Source organism: Rattus norvegicus, chromosome 6, assembly GCF_021556685.1.
Source record: "Rattus norvegicus strain SHRSP/BbbUtx chromosome 6, alternate assembly SHRSP_T2T, whole genome shotgun sequence".
NCBI lineage: Eukaryota > Metazoa > Chordata > Mammalia > Rodentia > Muridae > Rattus > Rattus norvegicus.
In genome coordinates, this window is record NC_141539.1 from 64,072,345 (window position 1) to 64,094,018 (window position 21,674).

General features: G+C 41.6%; 1 protein-coding gene across 7 annotated transcripts in view; it reads left to right on the forward strand.

The window, feature by feature from the left end:
- Window positions 1-21,674, forward strand: part of Dock4 (dedicator of cytokinesis 4) — a 396,334-nt gene that overhangs the window by 327,983 nt on the left and 46,677 nt on the right. For 4 of the 7 annotated variants that reach the window (XM_087554065.1, XM_087554063.1, XM_087554067.1 and 1 more), the window contains 7 exon segments: window positions 138-196; window positions 7,717-7,865; window positions 9,575-9,660; window positions 14,921-14,947; window positions 15,092-15,187; window positions 15,971-16,031; window positions 19,885-19,978. In XM_087554065.1, coding sequence (XP_087410191.1) covers window positions 138-196; window positions 7,717-7,865; window positions 9,575-9,660; window positions 14,921-14,947; window positions 15,092-15,187; window positions 15,971-16,031; window positions 19,885-19,978 — 572 coding nt within the window. 7 annotated transcript variants of the gene reach the window in all.

Below are 21,674 nucleotides of genomic sequence, written 5' to 3' on the forward strand. Positions count from 1 at the left end.
CACTGAGACATGTTCACCAGCTATCTATACTTCAAATCTCTTGCCTTTAATTCAGAATGACACGCTGTATCCTACAGAACATAAGTACTTTGTTCTGGAAATTACATTAGTTTTGATTTTTTTTTTTTCTGTTTCAGGTATGGTGATATGCGGGTCACCATGGGTTGTGAAATTTTCAGCATGTGGCAAAACCTAGGTAAGTGATGAGAAGTGAAAACCCAACCCCCCATGGCCCAGCTCATCTCCTGACCTTTCCGTATATAGGAAGAGCTCTTCATGAGTGGCAGCATTTGTCTCTGTCACACACAAAAGATCTCTCCAGTGGCGCTGAGCTTCTTTCCTTATCAACGATAAGTTTTGAGATCTCGTATCCCTTGAACATTGTCTAACAGTGTTCCATCCCTTGAACCTTCTCTAGCAATGAACTAACCTTCCAGAATTTGAGACTATAACACCACAAAACTTTTACAACCCTGAGAGGAAGCCACGAATCATTGTAAATTTGGATTAAACTTGGCGAAACATTGCCTTAAGCATCATCCTTCTAGCACACCTTTCAAGCCATTGATCTGCATCGTAAAGAATACCACCAAAGACCTTTAAAAGCGTTTGCAGTTGCTAAGAGACACTTAGATCCAATTGTGTTAATCTGCCACAGTGCAGAAAGCATATTAGCCCAGCAAATGGATGGCACAGATCTGCCTGCACAGAAAGAATAATATTTGGCAAATAAACTGTTCTAAATTTCATTGGCATTATATCTCCTTCTAGAGATTCATAACATTTAATTTAGCATATTAATTTTACACTTTTTTAACATCATTAACTGTGACTACATTTGAATCCCTTGCACCGTATTCAAGGGTGGGGGGGGCACTCATTGAATTACAACTTAGAAATAGGAAGATTTGTTTTCTTGTTACAGAATGATTTTTGTCCAAAATTTATAGGTCCCTCAAATATGCACAACAATATGGGGAGCTTTGTTATTCATAAATACTTGCTGGTGATCCCAAAAAAGTAAAAGGAGTTCACATCTGAAAAATTAGGTCCTGTGACTGTCTCTAGATTTTGCTAAAACACAGAATGAAATGTCTACCCTGGAGAGTCTCGTCAAGTTTTCAATCTTAACTATTCCTCCATGTTTGAATAATACTGTGTTCATATTGCCAGTCGATCTGACCACCATCATCTCCAGAACTCCTGTATTGGAAAACTGAGTTACTGTAGGAAAGGTGGCTCTGGGGAGGGGAGGGCACACGGGAAGGAAGAGGGTGAAGGAAGTGGAGGTGGGCAGCAAGAACAAATTTTGTTTGAAAACTCCATTAAGAAAACCTAAGTCTTTCTAGGCTAATACCAAGCATGACCATTCAATGAGGATTCCCATCACCCTCCAGCTAGGTGCTCACCTTCTATCTGAGTCTTTTACACTTGCTCCTTCATGCATGGGAGACAGTCCAGCCTTTGTCTTCCTGCCGGGGACTTGCTTCTTTTAGAACAATGACCTGAGTTTCATGCTCGGCACATGGAGGCCTCAGAGCTTCCCTCCCTTCGAGGGTCTGTGATTTTCCACTGTGGAGGCTGTGCTTCTCCCCACCTCTGCCCATGGATGTCTGGATTGCTCCCACCTTGGACTGTTAAGAGTTACGCTGTTATGAATGTGGCATCCAGGAGACTCTTCAGGTCCTGCTTTCTTTCTCATGGGCAGAAGCTCAGAAGGATCTTATCCTAAGTGTATTTTAATTTTTTTGAGGAACTGGCATACTTGTTACATAGCTTTGTCCTGTTTTCATATCCCCATCGCTAGAGCACCATGGTTCTAATTTCTCATAACTAGGGATGTGCAGTGATATCAGGGCAACCAAAAAGTCAAAGTTGACTCCATAGTGTCTCAGTCTTTTTCTACTAACTCTCCATGAGGAAGCCATAAAGGCAGACTGATTTGAGTTTGTGTTGTATCCCTCTCTGGGCCACTCCCCTTTGCCCACATTCTCAGAAGCTGTTCAGAGATTTGGTGTCTATAACAATGTGAAGTAGCACAGGGCTTATCAGAATTACTCAGACTGTAAGGCAGCTTTTGTGCGATGGCTTTGAGTAGCTGGCCCTATAGCCGGCCCTGGGACAAGATCTTGGTCAGGCATCACACGTATAACCTCAGGGATCCCCAGCCTAGACATATGCACACCCTGGAGACACCTCTGTTTCTTCCATTTTCTCCCTTGCCAGGGCAGCTGGAATAAACAGTGAATGTAGACTTGTACAAATGACAGAAAGAGGGCTTGCATCCAGGTTCTGTTTTCTACCTTGACGAAAATAACCGAGAGAAGGAGTAGCAAACTAGCTGCCAGCTACTTGCCTGAAATGTGGGTGTCAGAAGGGTAGAGGGGGAAAAGGGATAATAGGGCCTGCATTTCCATCGTAGAGGATTCATTTTTGGAAGGAAATATACAAATTTACATTAATGAGGAAGTTTCTCCTTAGATATTCTTGCTGCGTTAAGGAAAACAAAGCAGTCTTTTGGGAAGACAAAGGATTATCTGGGTCAGAAATATAGGTAGAAATACATGAGAAGTTACCAGTTCTTTCCAAATGCATTATGGGTATGGATAAGATACCTACGGAGATGGCTCAGTGGGTAAAGGCACCTGCCATCAAGTCCGAGAGCCTGAGCACAATGACCTGGAATTTAAATGGTAAAAGGTGGGAACAGACACTTGAGAGCTGACCTTTGACCTCCACGTGTGAACATCCATGTCAGTTGATTTAATAATGATAATAAAGATGGTAAAAAAGTTACCATTGATGAAATCTCAATGACACGTGATGGGCTGTATTATGACTGATATTAAAAGGGACTCTTTATATGGACAGGGCCTAAGGATTCTATCCAGGAGTGGGTTTCTACTCTCTAAAAGCCCCTTTTAAAGCATTTATCATTTTTGGTTTTATATTTATTTGTTTCATTTTGTATATGAATATTTTGCCTGCACTTATGTATGTGGACCACGTGTACCTGGTGCCTGAGTTCAGAAAGCGGCATTAGCCACCCAGGAACTGGAGTTACGGATGCTTGTGAGCCACCATGTGAGCTGGGAACTGAGCATACATCTTCTATAGGATCTGGTCTCCTAACTACTGCGCCATCTCTCCAGCCCCTGGTTAAGCACTTTAATTCACACTGAAACTAAAGACAAGGCAAAGCCAATTATGATGAACTGGTAACTCCCTGACCATGTGAGTCCCATGTGGGACTCCTGTTCCCAAGGAAAGGACCTGACGAATCCCCAGGATTCTTTGTTGATGGTAGAGATCATGAGGACCTCTGTCCTATAGGGCATTCCAGACACACAAAAGGGGAAGGACACTTAGCCGCAGCTGAGGCTATTGGAGAAGTTTCAAACACATTATTACCAGGGTTAGAAACGTTCTTGATATGAAGCCCTCTAGGTATCTCCAAGAAAGAGAGTACTTCAAACTAGTGGCCTCTGTGTAGAGGACCATTCAGGTATGTGGAAATCCTGACAGAATTCAAGATGCTGCTGCCTCCTTTTCTCGGCCTGTTTTGATTCTGGTCTCTAGTGGACAGGCAAGATACTGTTCATGAGGCCTTTGAGGGAACAGACATCTACACTCTAGCTGGTGCATCAGCTACATACAGGTTACATTTGACAAAGTAAAGCCCAGAACTCCCAAATTAATCTTGTATTAAGAAATACATGGTTAGCTGGATGGTGGTGGTGTATGCTTTTTAATCCCAGAACTTAGGAGGCAGAGGCAGGCAGTTAACTGTGAATTTGAGGCAAGCCTGGTCTACAGAGCAAGTTCCAGGACAACCAGGGCTACACAGAGAAATCCTGTCTTGGAGGGAGGGAGAGAGGAAGAAAGGAAGGGAGGAAGGGAGGGAGAGAGGGAGGGAGGGAGGGAGGGAGGGAGGGAGGGAGAGAAACAGAGACAGAGAGAGGGGTGGAGGGAGATGGGGAGAGAGACAGAGAGAGAGACAAAGACAGAGACAGGCTAAGAGGCCTGTTGATAGACCTGGCTTCCAGCATGACTTTTAGAGAGAACATCCAGGCTCACCATTTCTTAGCTGTACATTGCTCTGTGCTAACCTTGGTCTCTATTCATTAGTCTCTATTCATTAGGTCTCTATTCTGAAGATTTCAAACATATTTGTTCCTTAAAGACCGTTCTAGAAAAGTCTTTTATGGCTTATCTTGGTCCCAGACATGAAGCTAGTATTCGGACATGATTATCCATGCTTGTTCCTGAGGCCAGAATAGGAGGTTGTAAGATGACAAAGAGCTTATTCTAAAAGATAGGGTTTTTTTTGTTTGTTTTGTTTTGTTATTTTCCAGATCTAAGACTGTGGGGTTTTTTTCTTTTCTTTTATTGGACATTTTCTTTATTTACATTTCAAATGTTATCCCCCTCCCAAGTTTCCCCTCCAGAAACCCCCTATCCCATCCCCCCTCCCCCTGCTTCTATTAGGGTACTCCTCCACCCAACCACCTCATTCCCTCCTACCTCCCCACCCTGGCATTCCCCTACACTGGGAATGAACCTTCATAGGACTAAGGGCCTCTCCTCCCATTGATGTCCGACAAGGCCATTGTCTGCTACATATGTGGCTGAATCCATGGGTCACTCTTTGGTTGGTGGTTTAGTCCCTGGGAACTCAGGGGGGTGGGGGAGGTCTTGTTGGTTGATACTGTTCTTCCTATGAGGTTGCAAAACCTCTTCAGCTCCTTCAGTACTTTCCATAGCTACTTCATTGGGGTCCCCATTCTCAGTCCAATGTTTGGCTGCAAGCATCCACCTCTGTATTTGTCAGACTCTGGCAGAGCCTCTCAGGAGACAGCTATATCAGGCTCCTGCTAGCATCAGCAATAGTGTCTGGGCTTGGTGACTGTATATGGGATGGATCCCCAGGTGGGACAGTCTCTGTATGGCCCTCCCTAGTGAGTCTTATCTCTGATTTTGCCTCACCCTCTAGCTTTTTCTTTCTAACATGACTGGACTTACCTTCTTATTACTCTTCTGCCAAACCCAAAAGCCAGTGTTGCTTTTATTCTTAGGAGTGTTATTTCAGACTACAGCCAACCCGCTGGATAGGTCCAGATACTAGCCACCCAAATCACTGGCTACGTGATTACTTACTACTAGTTAACTGGTTAGTTAAGCAAGTTGTTTAAGAGCCCATGACCTTTCTTTCCTCTCTGCTTATGGAAGTAATTCCAACTGCCTAGAGTTGCCATGGGAAATTAGTGGAATTATGCATAGAAAGCAGTCAGAGCCCACCTGCCACAGAGCAAGTGCTTGCAGGTGGTGGCTGACATTACTAGTGAGTCATCAAATTTGGTACTCTTGTCCCTCCCTAATTGCAAAAGCCTTCTCTTCTCTATTAGTCCATATGTCTACCATCTCTTTAGCTGGTGCCTTCTAGTGTGTGTGTGTGTGTGTGTGTGTGTGTGTGTGTGTGTGTGTGTGTGTGTGTGTGTGTGTGTCTGTCTGTCTGTCTGTCTGTCTGTCTGTGTCTGTCTGTGAGTGTGTGTTTTTCCAAAGCTATTTTATTCACTTGATGATACCAAACCCCATTTATCACTGACAACTCTGCAAGGTTCCTGAGCCCTAATCTGGCTTTTGGGAGTAGGTAGAGTATGCACATGAGACTGTCTCAAAGGAGCTTCAAGCAGAAGTCATTATCCTCCTCCTTCTAAACTTGTTCCTGCTCCTTCTTCAGCTTTATCTAGTAGCAGAATTTACTCTCACTAATACTTTACATCTAGAATGTCCCTCAAATTTGACCTCTTTTGCCTATTATCATTGGCTGATGCTTTGAGGCCAAAGTCTATTATAAACTATCATCAGTTTCCCCAGTATAGCACATCTTTCCCTTGTTCCCCAAAAGTTGTGTATCTGCAAAACAGAATGGTAGTAAGGACTCCCACACACAGCTGAAGAGTCCCACTGCCTTTCCATCCAACATGGTACATAACCCAGGCCACCACTGCCAATTTCCCCCTGACCTCTACTATACTTTCAGATGTGACATCCTGCCCATGCTGTTTCCAGGAGTAGCTTCTATTCATATATTGGGACAACTGCTGCTTATGCCCCAATCAAGTGAAATAACCTGTCCAAACTGCTTTCCTCAGTTTCCCTGCCAAATGAGCTGTACCATCACCAATGGTTCTCGATTCTTGATGCACATCTCTGCAGTAGCCTCAGTGTTTGTTGTGTTTGATGTTTGCATGTTATAGATTGTTCAAATCATACAAGGCATACCGATGTATTGAGCCCATGAATAAAATAGATTAATAACTGAATTAATGAAACAAATATAAAATCTATACTAGAAGACTGCCCAAATTTCCAGGCTCTCAACAAAATTCATAATTTGTCACCTGCCAAAACATGGTCTGGAAAGACGTACTCATTTCAATTTTCTGCCCTCTTTTTGTTTATAATCATGTAAAGAGTTGAAAGCTCACAGCTCTTGCTTTACTTTTCCTTTACCCAGGAAAGGAGGGACTTAAAGGGTTTCATAGACTGTATGGATCACAGGGTACAAAGGGAAGATATTGAACACCACTGTTCTCTCATGGGAGTATCATGGGAACAGTAAAGCTTACATTAACATTAGACTGAAATGTTCAGCTACCAGAAGTAGTAGTATTTCCATGCTACTGGGATAAGGAGAGTGTCATCATGATGGACGTGCTGATGGTCTGAGCTTATGAATGAATAAGAACCTTGCAATAGAACAAATCAGAAAACGTTTGCATGATTGTACCTAAGGAGGACATTGCTGTCTTCCATGAAGCCAGCTACCCTCAGCCCAACCTCTGAGCTTGTCCTTAGGTTTCCATATTGGTTCTTTGGTGTCATAGGCTTTTAGCCATAATATTGAAAAAGAATGTATCATTCTGGACATGTAGTTTTCTTCCTATTAACATAGAAACTTCTATGTTAATATGATATTTGACATAGACTAAATGACTCTAGGTCTCCATATTTAAAGTCACCTGTGTCCCCGCTGCTACCTACCCTCCATTACTCTGAATCCTGGCTACCATATCTCTCAGCATTTGCTTACATGCCAGTTGGAGTTCAATATTGTTATGTTTTAATTCTTCTGGAAAACAGTTGAAGACTTTGAGGACGTAGCATTTAGACTTTTGTTTAGGCCATGTGTTATGTATTTTTTTTTTTGTTAAAATACAAACAGAAGCCAGTTTTTCTGACATAAAATTAATTTGCAGTTTTACCACCCAGAGATAACAGCTGTGATTACCTTAGGGATATCTTTTAGCTTAGTATTTTTTCTATATATTTTGTAAGGAGGGGTGTTGCCTACTTGTATTTCTATGTACCTCATGCCCACAAAGGCCAGAAGAAGGCATCAGATCCTTTGGGACTGCTGATACAGGAGGATAGGAGCCACCATGTGGCTTCTGGGTGATATGAACTTCTGAACCATCTCTCCAGCATCTTTTATATTAACTGCATCCAATTTTTTTTACAAGAATGTACAGTTATGTAATATTTCTATTTCTGCCATTTTAATTGTCTGCTATGGGTTCTTTTCTTACCTGGGGAGATAACTGTGGTTGAATATTTTATGATACTAGTTCTAACTAAATTTTATAATAGTAATCTTTTTGAAATCTTATGGAGGCATAATATACTGAAACTTGAATATTTTGCTTAATTTAGGAGAACACAAACTTCATTTCATCCCGGCCCTGATTGGGCCCTTTCTGGAAGTGACCTTGATACCCCAGCCAGATCTCCGGAACGTCATGATTCCTATTTTTCACGATATGATGGATTGGGAGCAAAGGAGAAGTGGCAACTTTAAGCAGGTAGGCAGCATTGTTCCTCAGGACTGACAGGCAGCGTCACTTCCCCATCTGCTGTCTCCATGACTTCCCCACTCAACTCCAGGTGCAGCAATGAATGCTGGTTCAGTGGACCCAGAACCAGTTGAACCTGCTCTCCCTGTCCTACAGACTTGGATGCATCCCTCTGTCTTCTTGCCCTGAGCTTCCTGGGAAACCCTGGAAGCCCATTTTATTCCTTTCAGCTTAAAAAAAAAAAACTATCTTTGACATTCCAGGTCTGTATTTAAGAATTTACAGAGGGCTGTTCGCTCCCAGCTGGACGGGACTCAGAGGAACTGGAAGGCTAATGACTCTTTAAGCCATTGCGTTCTCAGTGGTCTGCACATTGTGTTTGGTGAATGACTTAGCACTGAGCATTTGATTCACAGTTTGTTTTATTGCTCTTAGCTTGGAGCAATGAAAATTAATTTGAAGGGGAAAGCAGTGGAAAATCTCACAAAGGAAATTCCAAGGGGATGAATCTATCGTTTCTTGCTGACTTAGGTCCTAATAGTGTGCTCCAGTTTGAGGAAGACAGACACCCTTATTGCAAAATCAGATCCGTAACGAATCAGCCACTTTTGCTGGTCCATGTCTGTTGGGGGAAGTAGGAAAAACATGCGCTCACATAGTGACTTCCCAAACCTGCTTACCCACAGGATGTGGCCCTCCTTCACACCTCTCCACATGAGTCCGTCTTCAAACCTCAGAAAAGTGCTTGTCATCTGTACAAGCAATTTGATTGCATGCATAGACCTTTCCTATTGCCAAAAGTGTGGGCATTTCACTTGCATCCGTATATACATTTATTTTTAAGAAAGCTAATGGCTGAGGGGAGAGCCATGAACAAACTGTGCTTGGTGGGGGAGCCCACTTTCCTTCTTTCTTATCTTTATCTCTTGATTGACATTTGCTTTAAAGAAATAACTGGGCTCTGTCCTTTGACAAAGTCGAATATTCATCTCAAGCCCAAATTGCTTTAACACTGGCTAACGGTTGTCATTTTCTCTCGCCTCGTTTAGAGACAGGGAAAAACAATTTCCCTTCCTGATATTCAAGTTATAAAGAATTTACATCCTTGAAAATATAAATGTTTTGACTACAGTTTTCAGGAAATATGTCCTTTCACTGTCCTGCTGCTTACTGCTGACTTCGAATATTTCTGTGGGTCTACCATCTGTACATGGGTGGGATGAATTCTCAACTTCAGCAAAGATTTAGTGCCACCTCGAACTGTTTTAGGAAAGGAAACAGATTAAAGCACATTTGAGATTGGAGTTAATGTGTTTGGGAATGCTACTTCACTGGTGTTCTCAGATATAGTGATGTAAAGGAGAGAGAAATGGGACTTGCCAGTTTGTATGGTCCCTAAAAAAAGAACCGGAACGTTTAAATCAGGCTGCTAGCATTTATGCTGGGATCCCAGATAGATAGATGCTGTCCTTGGCAGCAGAAAAAGCTAGCCAGCCAGGAGTATGAAGTCATGTTGACTGCATCTAAATTAGTCCCCTGGAATTCCAAAGGGAGGCTTGCTATTAACCATGGCTGACAATGTCACTTTGACAAAGTATTCCACAGCTTTCCCCTGGCATAAAGAAACGCATACCAATTTGCCTAAAAAAAAAAAAAAAAAAAAAAAAAACTTACATGTGATGTGAGAGGAAGGAGAGTAATTTTTGGGTGTGTTTCAGGTGGAGGCCAAGCTAATTGACAAATTGGATAGCCTGATGTCAGAGGGCAAAGGTGATGAAACATACCGTGAGCTCTTCAACAGTATGTGAGTAGCGTGTTTCTCTCCGGTTGGTTCTATCCAGGACATCTGGTGTCAGTCCTGAGCCATTCTGCACCATGGTAAATGAGAGCTGCAGAGACAGCTTGAGTCTCACAGGAGAGCTTTGTCTTTGTGGAGTGTGAAATAAAGGATAATTGCTTAACTCTAGCAAGTGGATCTTATTATGTTGATGATTAGCTATGTCTCCTTTTTTTAAATCTCAGATTAGGACAGGTTGCCTATGTTCCGTAACAGAGCTCACTCATTTCCACGCTTGGTAATTTCAAGGGGAAATAAGTCCATTGTTATAGTGATTTTAAAGAGAGTCATGAGTGGGAGAGGAAGAAAAGTGTGTGATTATAACATTCGTATATGGTGTTTTCCAAAGTATGACTCTGGCTGATTTGCTGTCTGAAAATTAACTTACTTTGTGCCTGACACTCAGGAGTGGCTTCAATCCTTACACACTGTCCACGTTTTTGCTCGGGACTATTAAATGCTTCCCAAGTGCTTCTTATTAGTATGGCACCAAAGCAAGTCATTTCTAGTAAGTTTGGTGTTTGGAATTTGCAAGGAGAATAAAGGAAAAAGAAAGGAGTTTTATGAAGGGACTTTTAGATTGTCCCTGCTGTTCGAATATGATCACGGTCGCAGGAGGCATTGCTTGTGTCAAGTATCGACTAACTGTCAGAACAGCTGGAGTTGAGACATGATGATGTCTCAGCGCTTCGGGACGTCCCACCTGGCATGTGTTTTCTTTATGATCTTATAGATCTTACCTAGTAAGATTGGACCTAGTATGTTTATAAGGTATTTTTTTAACCGAGAAAATTAGCATACTAAGCTTGGGAAATGTTCTAATTTCTTTCAAGAGTGCAAAGCTAACACATTTCTCTCTTTGAAAATACACCTGTGTTTGTATTAATGCCCAACCATCACCTAAGTGGTACTGAAAACCACTTAGGTTTCAAGGTTCAAGTTCATTTTAAGTTCATTAATTAGCAACTGTGGAAATATGGATACATAGGTTTTAAGAGTGCTATCTTAAAACTGAAAGGTTTGACTGATAGGTTGGGTAGTCTTCAGCTTGCTCTGTTCAGAGTGAGCTCTGTTTGTAACATAGGCAACCTGTCCTAATCTAAGATTAAAATAAAGAGACATAGCTAATCGTTCTTGAAGCTTTCAGGAAAACTATATAGGAAGGAAAAAGAAAGGCTTTAGAGATTTCTTGTGGTAGCATTGAGTGATAAATTATATTGTGAACCCCGAGTACCACTTTCCTTTGATACTGTAATTCAGCCAAAACTTTTGCTAATAATTCGCAAGCCCTTGTTCATTCTTATGTACAAAGTGTCTGTCTTTCAGGACAGCTGGAGTACAGCAGGAATTCAGATTAAAACCTCATCCAACATAATAAATTGCCTTTGAAAAATGCTTTCATTTCAATTTCTAGTCCTTGGTTAGAACAAAGAGCCAAAATACAAAAGCATTCAGTGGAATGAACCCCTTGAGATTTGTGATTAATTATTTATAATTAATTCATAAGATTAATAAATGCATGCTCTGTTTCTTTAATGCCTCTTATCCACTTTAGTAAGGGGCTCATAATTTGAAATCTGGATTGCTTTTTATATAAATATGACTGTGGAATATAAGATGTACTTTGACTTTAGAATCAAAGTAATAATTAAAATAATAAGCCTCTAAAATTATTTTATTTTGAGGGACCCAATTCATTCAATGGAAGTTTTTATTCTTTTGTTGATTTTTAACATATTACTAGTTAAATAAATAAATAAATGATACATAAATAAATCACAACAATAAAATAAAATCTTAAAATATTAATATTTTTCTTTAATGCTTTTATAGACAGCATATCAGGAATAAAGCAGATTTAAAGTGACAGTTAAGTAGCATTACTACCTGGTCTCAGAAAAGTAAGTGAAAATTTAAGTGGATTTCAAGGAAGCAAAAAAGTCCTTTTATTTGGGGTGTGTGGCTGACAGTCAGGAGTTAGTGTTATCAGAATGAGTTGTCGCACATGTTAGGAATTAGGGAGGCACGCTGTTATAGTGCAGATTCTCATTTACTCTGAAATTCATGTCTAAAACCTCATAAAATCAGTAGAGAAGATGGAAGCCTGGGCCTCTCATTGCTTGTAAGTGTTGTACTTGGCAAGTCAGCCCTTAGACTAAGACTTTCAGTTTCTGTGTAGCGTGCTTGCCAAGAATCCCTCTCACTTTTACCAACTCCCAATGACATCTTCATTTGTGCACGTTATCTCTGCTTTTTACATCAACGGGATGTCCCATTTTTGAAAACACAGGAACTGTGGCTGATAGACCACACTGAGATACCCAGAGTCAGGCATCAGAGCTGTGCGCTGCGCTACTGGGTCCTCCTAACTTATGATCTGGCTTTTGTGCTGACTTTCCAGGCAGGCTTGGGTTGAGCTCGGATGCCACAGAGCTTCTATCCTGGGGAGACACAGCAGAGCTGTCCACTGCCCTGAGGCACCTAATTAGCTTCATAAAGGAAGTGACATCCATCTCAGTTCTCCCTTCACTCTGGCCAATCCTCCACAACACCAAATTATTCCAGCGTCCTTAACCAAGGATCGCCTGTTTCATTGCTGCTTGGATTCGGGAGACTAGTTCTATAACATCACGTCTCAAGTATCCAAATCTGCTGCTTGGGTTGTTGAGGGAGAGTGCGAATGCCAGACTGTGTTCTCAGCATTATCCTGGCATGATACAGAAAGACAGATTGAAAATTAAAGCACCTCTGTCCAGCCCCATTTCCTTCATGGTAAGCAAGGCTGCTGAGCTAGACTGTAGTGTCTGTCCTGCTGTCCATCTGATGGAAGAATACCATTGGAAAATCCAGATAAAACTTGTGAGAAACTGTCTCTGACTTGATGAGATGAGGTCTCTGAATACTCCATACCAACACTAGAACACAGGTACAGACAAGGAGAAAACATCCAGTTTCACCCAAGATATCTCGAAAGACTATTTCTCTGAGCTGATAGCTACCTCAGGTTGTGTCAGGTGAAGTGTAAAGTGGGAGGATCCCCAAAGGAAGGAATAAACCTGGCCAAGGATGCAGATGTGCATGGGTCTAGACTTGGTTCTAACATTTGGTCTGGAGTCGCCAAGGAGAGCAGGGTATGCACAGCTCTGCCTTTCTTGAGAGGACGATGCAGCTCTGATTTTTGACTACATCAGGAAGCTGTGAATTAATGAAAGTCATAAATGAAGCCTCTGTCTATTTTTAGAATTATTACTTAACTTGAGTTACTTGGTTTTAGCCTCTGCGTATGTGGGGTGTGGGCTGTCACTTGGAGAAGTTTCTGTCACATCCTGCATGATTTGGCAGGATGCGAGAACTTGGTTCAGTAACAGTTTGCCACTCATACTCTAAACAGGCGCTATTCAGGGGTTTTAAGTTAAAACACATTTAGACAAAGTAAGATGGCTGTTCCTAGAGGATCAGTAGGGCAAGCCCCATACCTCCCATAAGTCATCTCTCTCTGACCAACCCACGTTCAAGCTAGATGAGCGCTTAAAATCAGTCAAGAAAACATTCGATGTGACAGACAACAGACATGGAGAACAGACAGAACACTGGGTACTGGGATGGCAATAGCAAGAAAAAGTGGTGAAAATGAAAAGAAATTGGAAAAAAAATATAGCCACAGACAAAGTAAACCTTTGCCAAGGCAGTTTTCTTTTTACTGTTTCTTTTTCACTTAAGTACAGATTTGACATATTTACATTATATTTATCACACACACTACACACATACACACACATGCATACACACACACATACACATACACACACATACATATACACACATACACACATATACACAGACACACACACATACACATACACACACATACATACACACATACATATACACATACACACACATACACACACATATATATACACATATACACACATACACACATATACACAGACACACACACATACACATACACACATATACACACATACACATACATACACACATACATACACACATACATACACACATACACACACATACACACACATACATATACACACATATACACACATACACACACATACACACACATACATACATACACACATACACACACATACACACACATACATACACACATACATATACACACAGACACACATACACACACATACATATACACATACACACACATACACACACATACATACATACACACATACACACACATACACACACACACATACACACATACATATACACACAGACACACATACACACACATACATATACACATACACACACATACACACACATACATATACACACATATACACACATACATATACACACAGACACACATACATATACACATACACACATACACACACACACATACATACACACAGACACACACACACACACACACACACACGAACACATTGTTTCCTCCCTCCCTTTTTAATCAAGATGCAAAAGAAAAAAGATTTTGAACAGAAACGATAATCACTGAAGTAAGAGGGCCAAGGAAGTAAGCCGATACCACCACACTTTCGTTCCTGTATCTTTGGGGGAAGTTCAGTCAGGAAGCCTTTCCCAAGTACAGTGTTAATTTGCAGAGGGAATGAAAGCAAATCGGGTTCTCATTGTGATGACTGTTAATGTTTTCTGTTGACATAGTGCCTGTGCTCCAAGGTGTTTAGGATTAGGAGAAATGTAGGAGGAGAGATGTGGCCCCGGGCACTCGTCATCAATCTGCTGTAACAACCACTTAGAAAATCGTCTGATTAATGACAGAGTGAATGAAAGCGTTGAGTGAGCTCACAGATAGTACAATATGTATTGAGTGGGCAAATGTTAAGTGAAGGGGAGAACGCAAACGTCATCCCGTCTGTACAAGGATTTTCCCGTAGCAGTGGCATTGCAGCAAAATCTCTTGGGTGAAGATGCGTTCCAGTGAGAGGTAGGAAAACATGTTTATGGGACTAAAGCAAGCTCTTTACTTGGAAGTAAACTTGGAGGGACTCCTGTGTTTCTTTTCCACGCTGTTATTTAATGTGGCAAGGCACCCAGTCTCCGTCAGCTAGGACGAGAGCTAGGGGGAAAATGTCTTTGAGCTGTGAGGTGCTTGTGTGTGTTTGAAAGCATGATTATGTGCATGAGTTCATTATTTTATGACTTGGATAATCTGAAAATCGATTTGCTTTGTCAATGCTTCCTGGATTAGAATTCCACTATTTGGTCCCTACCCTAGGTAAGACATTGTTTGCAAATTGTCCTACTTGTGAGATGTTGCAGTGGTTGCTAAGGCATTTAAGGTACTGATGAAAGTAAAATGGTTGTCATGGCGACTGATAAAAATAAATGTTGAAAATGCCCTGGGTTCTTTCTTTTCCAGTCTACTAAAGAAAATTGAGCGGGAAACATGGAGGGAAAGTGGCGTTTCATTAATTGCCACTGTCACTCGGCTGATGGAGAGGTTGTTAGACTACAGGTGAGCTGCCTCCCAAGATTCCAGATAGGGAGCTCTGGTCCAGTTAAAAGCTCAAATAGCTGAACTGTAATTAGCATTCCACTTAAATTAATCATTCAAAGAATGCTAATCAGCACCTGGACTTCAGACCGACTTGTTCAGAATTTTGCATGTGGCTTTAGTGTTTGCTTCCTTGTTTGTTTATTTTCTGTTTTTGATAATTCTTTCAAAGTCTCCAGTCGAAAGAGTTCTCAGAGTCCTTGACAGTTCTCAAAAACAGAAAGAAGGGAAAGAAAAGAAAAATCCCTGGGTATTTAGACTCACCCACTCAAAAATTGCTGGTGGTCCAAATACTTTAGAGTGAAGATCTAGGTACCAGTGTGCTGCACCTTTAAAGGAAGACAATTTATTTTCATTTTCGTTTACTTGCCTTTAGAGCAGGCTGTCCCAATTCTATGCATGGTGATTCTCTTTTATTTTAAGAACAAGACTCTTCTCTGTCCATTGTCCCCCACATCTTGCACCTCTGATGTGGGAGGGATAGGACCCTCTCTCCCCTGCTCCCTGAGTCCCTGTCCATTGAGAGGCATCCTGCTTGCCATGCAAACTCCTACTACAGCTGGGAGTCAGTCTCTGCCTCCAGTCCCATCAGAGATCTTCAGCCCAGTCCCCTTTCCATGAACCCACGCAGTCATCTCTGATCTCTGCGGACACCTCACCCACCCCCACACCAGACACCAAAGAACAGCTATGTTTTCCCCATGAAAGGACATTCCCAGTGTGACCCTTGCTTTCTGTTTCTAGGGACTGCATGAAAATAGGAGAAGTGGATGGCAAGAAGATTGGCTGCACAGTGAGCCTGCTGGTTAGTACCTGACTCCGTTTCCCTCTTCTTTCTAACCTCCGCTGCTCTTCACTGAAGTACTAACTTTTGTTTGGTTCTAATCTCTTTAACGTGCCTTTTTCCATGTTATTTCCTACAAAAATGTAAAATAATAATACTAATAAAATGTTCTTAAAAGAAAGATAATAAGCTATAGGTTGAATGAAGCCCAGAAAATCTTCAGCTCAGAACATTGCAGAGTGCTCCTGCCGTGTGCTGGGTTGGTAGCAGCGGGCAGACCTCAGCGGCATCACAGGGCTGAGGGCTGCTGTCTTTCCCTGTTGAATTTCTTACTCCACTCAGTCTAGATGCTATTCTAGGAGAAGCACAATGTCTGAATTGAGGCCCCTCTCTCTGTCGACTGCCCCTCTCTGCCTATCTTCTTAGTCTTTCTCACAATTATTTCATTACTTCATATTTTAATAACAATTACTGAACTCTTATTTTCTGACTTGTGAATTTTTTCTGCTCAATATGTTTGTTTCACTCACTATTCTCTGCAGATTGAATTCATAATAGGACTGTTGCAAAGACTTGCATTACAATTGCATAAATATAGATGTGTGGACAGCAGTCTAAATCACAATTACTCTGGACCAACCAAAATTTATAAAATGTATCACCCCCTTTTTATTATATAGAATGGAATTTCATCACAAAAGAATAATCCCACACTGGACATTAATTCTTTTTTATTTTGCTGTGTGGTGAATTAATGCTTTTACTAACTTTCCTTCATCTCATTTGGAATTGAAGAATGACCTCTTCCAGTTCTGAACCTGTGAATGTCCCGGCTTCTTTTTCTTGTATTTCTGAGAATACAAGAAACTCCCTGTCTGTTGTAAACACTTGTACTGTCGTTGGCATTCTTGCCCTATACTGAAACCTTCGCAGCTGTACTTTGCCTGCACCTTGAACTTTGGTTCTGCCCTGCATTCAGCCCATCAGTGTTTCCCTTTGCTTGCTCCCCCCTGTCCCTTTTCAAATGTCTGAACTTTCACGCAACTGTTTTTCCGTTGCCCTAATTTTTCACTGTACTGCTTTTCAACTTCTGAGCTCATGGCACTGTCTTTCCTTACCACACCCACTTCTTCTCATTTTTAATGAATTGTTACACCTCTACCTTGATTACCAGCCCCTAAAAATATCGTGACCTAAGCGTGCCCCGTGAGGGTGCATCTTATTCGCACCGATGTACTTACATAATTTTCTTGCTTAGAAGCAACAGTGGGCTGACCACCAGCCCACCCACTGTGCTAGCCATTAGCTCTCCTCTAGCAGTCCTCTCTCTGCTTGGCACAGTCCTTCCCTCCTTCCCTCTGTCCAGCCTTCCATCTTCTCAATGTTTTTGGTCTATCTACCATCTCAATCAGGAACCTCAGCCCTTTCCACATCCTCGATTGTATGCCATGTGCTCTATACGCTTCAGTTTGAATCCTCAGCCCAGGCACAAAGACTCATAAACAACCTCAAAGCAAAACCTTTGCCTGTTTCCTAAAGAACCCTGTCGTCTCCACCTTCTTTCTCAAGTACCTTCTCTTTGGAGATGAACACATTACTTCAGCCCCTCGTCTCATCTCCTCATGGTCCAGCAGAAGACTCTTGGTAAAAGAATTCCTCCTTTGCCCCCTGTTCCTTCTTGCTTTCTACAAGGAAGACGAAGGAAACCTCATAAATCAGTGACCCTGTTGTAATTGCTTGAGGCTGACACCAGTAGCTTTGGAGTATGACAAAGAGCCGAGAAGGTGGTGAGCATTTTGAAAGCTGCTCCGCTTGCAAACCAGCCCAAGGATCCTTATTAAAAATCCCAACTTTATCACTTTGAAACCAGTCTCTTCAGCTCCTACTCCAAATGGAAAGTTTTGCATGTTTGCTAGTGGCAATATGGTTCCCGTCACCACCTTCCTGTGAGGTCAGCAGCAAATCCTGTGCAGGGGGCCTCTGACTGCTGGTGTGCAGTCTGAGCTTAACTCGCAGTAAGTGACAGTGCACACTATTTGACATGACTAACAGGAGGAATTATAATTACTGTTTTGTTCTCTGTGTTACAGTTTTTAGCAGACATATGTGAGAGATTGTCATCTGCCAGCTGGGGAGATGTTGGGTTTTGGTTTTGGGTTTTTTTTTTTTTCTTAAGGAGGAATATTCATTTACAGAGTGATCGCTTATTTTTGTTCTGAAAGAATGCAGCTTCTTAATAGAAAGCTATTAGAACAAATCATCCTTTAATAATGTAAGACCTGCTGTGGGGCTGTTAGATTGTGTTTATGGTACAGTTCTTGCTAATTAAAATGATTTTGGTGATAATGAGGGAGGGTTTGAGTAGCATTGTTTACTTGGCTTTTTAAAGACTGCCAGGATCTACAGGAAATGAAAGGCAAGGAGAGAGCTGGTGCTATGGGTTAGAAATAATAATGCATTCAAGTCAACGTCAGTGCCCACAGTCAGTGAAAGGGTCCTTGGGTTCAGGAATGAACACCAGTCAGATAATGGGCAGACCATGATCATTAGGTTCCAGACTGGTTCATCAGCTATAGAAACCTATAGGATTCCTGGCATTTTCTATTTCAAAAACCCATCACTCTTTCAAGTACATAGTTTTTCCTGCCCCCCATCACTAGCCAGTGTCCTTTATATCCTAAGTAGCATCAGACCCAACCACAATAAGTCATCAGCCCATGTGTCTGAAGCAGGCATTTCATAATGTACCTGCCACTGATATATCCAGGTAGTAATCACTGGATTTTTATAAAGCTTGGTAAAATATTGTAGGGAATTTTAGTAAAATTCAGATTTGTAAAAAAAAAAAAAGTAAGCACATTCCATAATAATAAGCTGACATAAAATTTTCTGTTTTATGTTTTAAACATAAGCAAGAAACATTAAAACTTAGTTACAGCTGCCAGACATGCTTTACTCCCAGCACAGGGGAGGCAGAAGCAGGGGGATCTGTGGGAGTTTGAGGCCAGCCTGGTGTATATAATGAATTCCAAGCCTGCCAGCCAGGACTGCATACTAAGACTGTGTCTCAAAAGACAAACAAAACAAAACAAAACAGAAACCCATAGGAAAGAAAAATGATTTTTGGTTTGTTTGTTTGTTTGTTTTTGAAACAGGGTCTCTCTGTTTAGCCCTGGCTGACCAGGGCTCATTTTGTAGACCAGGCTGGCTTTAGACTCAGAGATTTGCCTGCCCCTGCCTTCTACTGGAACTAAAGGCATGTGCAGACACACCTTGCAAGAAAACCTCCATAACTTTTTTACACATCCTTCCTTTATGTCCTAGAGAGTTCTTTCTTTAGAATAAAGGTATACATAAAATTAAAGAAAATGTTCTTGCTGCCAATCAGCATATTGAATTATAGATAATTTGTTACATATTTTTAATACTTTAGTTAATATTGCCCAGTTGACAGCTACACTGAGAACAATGATGGAAACTAACAAGAAAACAACTGGGCACAGTGGTAATTCCAGCTCGGGGAACCTGAGGCAGCGGGATCAGGCTGTGAGTTCAAGGCCAGTATGGGCTACATACAAAACCCTGTCTTAGAAGAAAAAGAAAATCAACATAAAAGAGAACAAAAGAAGAAATTTGAATCGTTGATGATGACCCAAGAGTGTCCAGCTTGTGCACCGGTTGCCAGATATTTAACACAGTGTCAGGTTGAAAATCTGTCATTTAGTCTCATTATATTATTCAAACTGATACATACTTAGGAGGAAAAATGTGTCTGTTCCCTTGACTTCGAAGGCGTGGAAGTTAACAAGGTAAAAGGACACATGGGTAATGCTGGATGCTGAGGACACACCCGGCTCTGTGCTCTTTTTCACAGAACTTCTATAAGACGGAGCTGAACAAGGAGGAGATGTACATCCGCTACATCCACAAACTCTACGATCTGCATCTCAAGGCGCAGAACTTCACAGGTACTAATGGGGCTCAGGCGGGGGGAGTGAGCCGGCTACTGATGCGTTGGCTATGGTAGCTCCTCCTCCTTTCACAATCAGGGATGATGACTCGGGTACTTCTCTTCTAAAACTGAAATGCATTTTAATTAAATGTTTGCTTCTTAGGGGTATATTTTCTCCTCTATCTTTGCATGGTTTTTCTAAGATTGCCCTTGGCAGTATCTATCCTCACTGGAAAGTCCTTCAAGTACTGCCATTCATCTTTGCTCTTCATGGTCCTACAGATTTTAAAGGGTTTGTAAAAAGAGTATTTACTACGTTTACTAAGATACCGGCTTTGATGACTCTCCACCCGTGAAGTTCTCGGTGACCCTGCATTTTTATTTAGCCTGAAGCATCGTGCTGCTTTTAAGAGATCAGATTGTGAAGTCCTCTCCGTGTAAGGATATCTTTAGTGCCCTTTGTGCTAGTCAGCTTTCTGCTATTGAAACATAGCATCTATGTTAATCAACTCAGGAAGAAGGAAGGTTTGTCTTGGTTCAGGGATTTGTAGGTTTGGGTCCATTGTTGGCTCTGTTGCTTCTGGACTTGTAGCAAAGTAGCTTATAATGGCGGGGAGGGTACATGGCCAAGCATAGCTGCTCATGGTGTGGCTATGACACAAGAGAAAGAAAAAAAGGAGCCTCATAATCACTTCATGCATGACACTGATAACATAAACCATCCCACCAAGCCCCACCTCTTCCAGTTTCCGGCCATCTCTCCATAACGCTGACGTAAGGACCAAGCTGCTTCTCTTAAGATTTTTTTTATGCATATGTTTATGTGTAAGTGAAAGCCATACTCATTCATTGCCCCCTATGTCCTGGGACTCTGTCATTTCTCCCCCAACTTTATTTACTTCTGTCCACAGTTTAGGGCTTTGCTTTATGTCACGCCCCCTGATGCTTTCCGTCGTCTTCACTCAGCTGGCTTGAACTGGGTCTTTCCAGTGAAAGGTTTATTTTGTTACTATTCCATTCTAAAAATTTCGTGTTGTTTTCTTCTCATAGCTTCAGTTTCTATACAAAGAACTCATCTTTTCAGTTGTCCAGGAGTCTTCACATTCACTACGTGTAGCATTGTTTCAATAGCTGCTTCATAGTCTAAGATTCCAAACTGTGAGTCAGCTTGTGGCTGGCATCTGTTAATTGCTTTTTCCCTTGGAGAGTTATTTAGTTCTGTGGTTTCTTGAATGCCAAGTTATTTTAGATTACATCCTGGACCTTTTGAACATTATGTTACGAGATTCAGCATTCTGTCAAAATTGTTATTTTTAATTTTGGCAATCAGTCCAATTAGGTTTAAACCTCAGGCCCTGTGCCACCATCTAGAGATTGTGATTCTAATGTCTGATTTTTAAGGCCTCGGCACTCCACTCCAGTTGTCTGCATGTGTACCACCCTACGTGGGCCTCCAGTCTTTGGTTATGGTCTGCACTGTTGTGTTACTTATGTCAGCGATGGCCTGTTCTACAGACATACCCCTTGGAGTCCCCCCCAAAGCCACGTACAAAATAAACAAGTCTTTCTTTCTTTTTTTTTTTTTTTTTTTTTATTAACTTGAGTATTTCTTATATACATTTCAAGTGTTATTCCCTTTCCCGGTATCCGGGCAAACATCCCCCTCCCCCCTCCCCTTCCTTATGGGTGTTCCCCTCCCAACCCTCCCCCCA